This window comes from Gobius niger (genome assembly GCF_951799975.1).
Source record: "Gobius niger genome assembly, chromosome: 6".
Classification (NCBI taxonomy): domain Eukaryota; kingdom Metazoa; phylum Chordata; class Actinopteri; order Gobiiformes; family Gobiidae; genus Gobius; species Gobius niger.
In genome coordinates, this window is record NC_136857.1 from 25,332,904 (window position 1) to 25,338,903 (window position 6,000).

The 6,000-nt window shown below is 41.7% G+C and overlaps 1 protein-coding gene across 1 annotated transcript in view; it reads left to right on the forward strand.

Moving 5' to 3' along the window:
* The window catches only part of cables2b (Cdk5 and Abl enzyme substrate 2b), a 44,308-nt gene extending 38,589 nt beyond the window's left edge, over positions 1 to 5,719 (forward strand). The window contains exons 5-10 of the mRNA XM_079558038.1: positions 444 to 618; positions 1,218 to 1,315; positions 3,160 to 3,266; positions 3,337 to 3,456; positions 4,549 to 4,633; positions 4,791 to 5,719. Coding sequence (XP_079414164.1) covers positions 444 to 618; positions 1,218 to 1,315; positions 3,160 to 3,266; positions 3,337 to 3,456; positions 4,549 to 4,633; positions 4,791 to 4,937 — 732 coding nt within the window. The 3' untranslated portion in view covers positions 4,938 to 5,719. The remainder of the gene's footprint in view (positions 1 to 443; positions 619 to 1,217; positions 1,316 to 3,159; positions 3,267 to 3,336; positions 3,457 to 4,548; positions 4,634 to 4,790) is intronic.
* Positions 5,720 to 6,000: the final 281 nt, after the last annotated feature.

Below are 6,000 nucleotides of genomic sequence, written 5' to 3' on the forward strand. Positions count from 1 at the left end.
GATCTGCAGTTGTGTGTTGCTAAAATCGTGGGGAAAGCGAAGGAAAAAGAAATCTTATATACTGTATATATTTTGCCGAAAGTAAATAAAAAAGTAGTAACTTGGCTACATTTTGAAACTACATTACAATTTTAGAGTAACTTGCCCAACACGGGTTAGGCTATAGAGATCTCTTTAAACACAATGTAAAAGAAAATAACAAAAAAAATTGGAAAATAGGGTAAACATTAGGCGAAAAAAAAGAAAAATAGGGAAGAAAACGTGGGGAAAAAATATAATAAATCCTCCCAACGTTTTTCCGATACCAGACTGGTATCGTTTAACGGTACCCAGCCCTAGTAATAGGTGAAAGAGTACTTCTTTTCCTCATTTGCATATGCGTCTATCGTTCCGTTTACATTTCTCTCTCTCTCTCTCTCTCTCTCTCGTGTTTGTCAATGCAGTCAGTGTCGTACGCCCAGTTCCTGTACCCCACTAATGCCCTGGTGCGGCAGAAGCCCTCGTCCACGCTGGAGCTGAGCCAGACCCTGCAGCTCCCCATGTCCAGGAGCGCCCTCAGCATGCCCAGCCGCAGCCACTCGCCCAGCCGCATCAACAGCGCCGTCGGGCTGGACCTAGGTGACCACCCTGGAACCATTACCTTTACCCAAATCAAAAAGCGTTTTTGTGACCAATTTTGTCGCCCATTTTGTTGCGTTTTTGTTGCATTTTCATGACTTTTTTGTCGCCCGCTTTGTCGCTTTTTTAATGCCTTTATTGTTGCGTTCATCCCCATTTACGTCTCATTTTTGTCGCTATTTTGGGGAAGTCAATTTTATTAAAACTGTTAAATCACATAGAGATTGCAGTTCCAGCTGCTCAAGTGTCTTTATTTTGCCAGATCTGTTCAAACAGAGACAGCTCGGTGCCTTTAAAAACTGCCCGTACCCCCTTTCATTACCACCGGGCAGCTGTGGGGTATTTTAGGCTCCTCTGTGCGTCACTGATAACACTCTTCACAACCTGCATCTGCCGCCAATTTGCATCTCTGTTATTTTGAGTCGATAACTCTCTGTTTTTTTTTGTCTGCCAGTTTATTTGTGGTTGTTTACGAGTGTCTGCCCCCTTGTGGCTGGAGTTAATATCTCTGTCCATATCTCAAAGGAACTATATAACTGCTAAATGAGGATATCAACAAAGTCATTTTAGATTGATAATCTGTTGATTTTTGTTTTTAGGAGTGGAGGATTTCTTAGACTACGACCCAAACGTCCTCAACGACCCCCAGTGGCCTTGTGGGAAACATAAAAGAGTGCTGATATTTGCTTCCTACATGGTAAGTTGAAAACCGTGCTAGGTCCTGTGTAGGGCTCGGTACTCGGGGAAAAATGTCAAAGATCATCTATATTAGTGCTTCTCAAACTCACACCAAGCACCACCTCATGAACATCGTTTTCACACATCGGATCGGCCGCCACTGAGTCCAAGATCTTAACCCTGTTGCGAATCTTTGGGATGTGCTGGGGAAGGCTTTGTGCAGTGGTCGCACTTTCTCATCATGCAATAAGATCTTGGTGAACGGAACACTGGATCTTTTAGCATTGCAGAAGCTTTTTGAAAGAAAAGCCACAGCGAATGTGTGCTGTAATTAACTAAGTCTTAACCCCCACCTGAACCGAGCACCTTTTCTGCAGTTCGACTTTACCCGAAACTAAAAGCTTCTTGAACAAAGCGTCAAAATAGCGACAAAAACAGGGGTGAAAACGCAACAAAAGAACGACAATGAAGCAACAAAAGAGTGACAAAAACACGTCTCAAAAGTGACGAAACAGCCACAGAAAACGTGCCGGAAAAGCAACAATAACGCAGCAAAAAAAGCGACAAAGACACAACAAAAAAAGTGATGAAGACACGACAAAAATGCGTCAAAAAAGCGATGAAAAATCAACAAAAACATGACAAAAAAATGTTTTGCATTACACTGGCCTACAGGCTGTAAGCTCCACTCGAGAAGCTTTTAGATTTGGATAAAGCCGAACTGGAGAAAATGTGCTTGGTTAAAAGCTAAAGGCGGTCCAAGCACCACCAAGATCAAGATCAATTTAGGACTAAACCAGGTCTTAAAGAGTTTCAAATTGACCAAAGTAATAATCCGGAAGTTTTATGAAGCGTTATTTTATAAAATGTGCAAAATCGACCGCCTGGCCTTGCATTTTGATTTAAAGTCAGTAATGATAAATACCTTTTTATACTTTTTCTTTTTGTAAGATCCCTCCTTCCCGGATCTCAGCAACTAATCAGAGTCTCGTATCCTCCCGCGTTGACCAATGAAATGAGCGTTTCCTGTGAACCAGCCTGACAGGTCCAATCAGGACGGAGGGGGAGGAGCCTGATCTTTTACATTTGAAAATTCTGTTCCTGCTCTCCTCATTTTGCAACCTAAGAAGGGCTTTGCGGTTAAAAAGCAGAGGAATTTGATTGTTTACGTTCAAATTTCACTCTATCTCTTCTCACTTTGCAAACTTACAAACTATCACTTTAAAGGTGCATTATGATATTGTGATATTTGTGTGTATTTGACCAAAACGTTGAATATTACCAAAAACATAAATCTAATTTTTACAGTGGAAATATAGTCTAGTCTACATCGAGTTTGAGAATAACTGTGAAAAAGACGGTCGCTCACTCTGTATTGCGTACTATAACTTACTGTATGTACTTTCAGGGTCACTTTTTCGAGCCACTTCCGCATAAATGCTCACAAAAACCAGCCGGCAAGTTCGCAATAGTGGATACAAATCCTTTGCATGAGTTATTTTGATTTTTATAGTATTGTACGGCTGTCCTCCAGTGTACCACTAGAAGGGTTAAGTTTTGTTTAGTTCTAAAAAGGCGTCTCATTTATAGGCTGCAGTGGTTCAAATATTATGACAAAAGGCGGCTTTGATGATAAACCAAGTGTCTGTACTTTCTGATGCACAGTCCTCTTACAGCAGAGCCAAGGACGATAATATTTACCTCTTCAGTGTTTATGATCAGATGAAGGACATTTTACACTCACAGACTACATTTTGATAAAAGCCTGAGATGAAAAAGGGAAAACATTTACTTACAAATGTAGCGACTGTGATTGGCTTGTAGTAGTGACATAAGAATTAAGAGAAGCCTTTTCTTTTGCAGACCACGGTGATCGACTACGTGAAGCCGTCCGATCTGAAGAAAGACATGAATGAAACCTTTAAGGAGAAGTTCCCCCACATCAAACTCACGCTCAGCAAAATCCGCAGGTAACGAAGATGGAGCGGTGTTGCTTTAAAGGAGTTCTCCCCAGTACGCTGAGTGTGCCGTGTTTTGCAGCCTGAAGAGGGAGATGAGAACTGTGGGGGAGGACTGTGGTCTGCAGGCCGTCACCATCGCAATGGCCTTTGTCTACTTCGAGAAACTGGTGCTCCAGGGACGACTCAATAAGCAGAACAGGTAACGTCAGAATCTGTACAAATATGAACTAGGGATAATGCAAAGTCTGGCATTCTAAACATTTTTTTGGCCCGTTAAAGATACATTTTTAAACTGTTGCATTTTCCCCGATGGCTCCTGTGCACTTGCTCACACTGCACTACACTTTTTGAGCTCTCTCCCAGAACTTCTCTGGCTTATCACGCTCTGAGCCTGATCTTGTGCTTCTAGACGCAGACTATAGCGTAACATTTTGCGCTTTGTAGGAGCGCACTTTAAGATCTTGCCACTCAAGACTTTGCGCTTTTTAGTGGGAAGAACGTGGGGTGGAGACTGACCAATGATGTTATGTAGAACGGACTCTTTCCTCCAACCAGACTCCACGGCGGAGAGGGGTTGTGGGGGTGAACATTGTTTTGGTCTCGGTAATGCATATATGACCAACCTGCGCCACAGCGGGACTGACTATTGATACATTGTCTAGCTCACGATGGGGTTAAGGTTAGGTTATGCTGTCCTTGCGCCAGGCACAAGATCTGGACCTCTATTTTATTTCAAGCCACTAGACGGAGGCCGAGCTTCCTCATCTTTACCCAAACTCAGTAGTTATTTTATGTCCATCCATCCATCCATCCATCCATCCATCCATCCATCTTCTTCCACTTTTCTGTGGCCGGGTCTTGGGGGCAGCTGTTGGAGCTTCCCAAATCACATTGGCTCCTCCTGCAGGTGGTGGGTCCAAAGATGGACGGCCTCATGGTTCTAACCGGGCCTGTTGGTCTCTCATAAGGGGCTTCTGAACCGCTCTTTGTCTGACCCATCACCTAGTAGGACCTGTTTGCCATGACTATATTTTATAAACAAGGGGGTCTGGGTGTTATCCCCAAGAATATTTTTTAAAGGAATTCATACTATAGTATTATAGTAGGGTTATCTTTCTCAAAAGGATCTGAGGGGCCATAGAAAACCTGCTGGAATCCCAGATTTGGCCCCCGGGACTGACGTTGCCTACCCTTGCTCTATCAACATCTTATTACAATGTTCAAAGCTATTGCCTCATATGAGTGAACAGTCAAAATACAAACATGCTGTGTGTTGTTCTCCTCTGAACAGGAAACTGGTGTCCGCTGCCTGCCTCCTGTTGGCCGCTAAAATCAGCAGTGATCTCAAAAAACAGGAAGTCAAGCACCTTATAGATGTGAGTGATTCCAGCTTCTCATACGTATGTACAAGTCAAGAAGATAATGCCGTATAACACCAATAACGTTATGGAATTTTCTCAATTAAAATTAGAGATAAATCTGTGTATGTGGTTGTTAATTGCCCAATAAAACTGGTGCCTTTCGCTTGCACAGAAGCTGGAGGAGCGTTTCCGCATCGGTCGCAGGGAGCTGATCTCGTTCGAGTTCACTATCCTGGTGGCCCTGGAGATGGCGCTGTACCTCCCTGAGAGCAAAGTCCTGCCGCACTACAGACGCCTGGTCCAGCAGCAGCCTCTATAGCAGCCAGCCGGTAGCCTGTTCATCAAGCCTGTAGCACAAGGAAGCTAGTAAACCCACTCACTGTGCCGGGGCCACACCAAAACAATGACATGAGCAATGACATGACAACACTGTGATGTACTCGATATTACTTCCTAATGCACCTTACTGCAATAGAACTGAGTACCTGTGGCCATTTTACATTCAATACATAGGCCTGGATTCATATTTTTGCCAAATGTTGGACAATCGTTTTCTATTGTGGTTAGCAATAAAGTGAGCTGTAAAACAATATTACGAAAAATAACGACTATTATTCTACAAACAGCGGTGAAGAGAGACTATATACTTTGATGATGCACATATTTTTATACTACGTGTTACTTGCTGGTTAAAATCTACTTTTAATTGAGTACATTTTGGACATTGAGCACATTTTTTAAAGGTTTGCACCCACTTAAAGTTGATATAGTGCAATAATGTAAACGGAGCTCCCCCTGGTGTCCGTAGTCTGGAAGTGCTGCCTAAACATCACATTTATTTTCATATTTGCTTTTGTATATAACGACTATATATTACACTATCTCAAGTAGATGAAAAAACAAGTAGTTAATACTACAACTAGAACTCAACCCACCATCGCTAGTGCAAGGAACTTATACACAAAATGCCTGCCATTGTACTTTGACAGTTCCTCAGTCTAAAACTCTTCTTGAGTAAATATAATTTTAACTATCCTCTCATGCAAAAGTATTTTATGAACTATTATTGCCATCAAATATTGACTTTTATTTATTTTTAATGTATTTATTTTTTTACTTTTAAACTTGTGACTTTAAAGCATTTACCATTTTTAGCCAAATCATGTGACTTAACGCAGTAGTATATCAGAATAACAAGAGCTCATTTTATTATAATTTGTATGTTTTGACGTGCGGTCATGAATGTGGCTGAACTTCCTGCTCTACTCTGCACTGTGGAAAACATTTACATAAAAACTACTGTATCACTGTATCAAAAAGTAATGGTCATGTTTATAGCACCTGTTTTATTCCTCGGTTGATTTTTATTTTATTTTATCAAA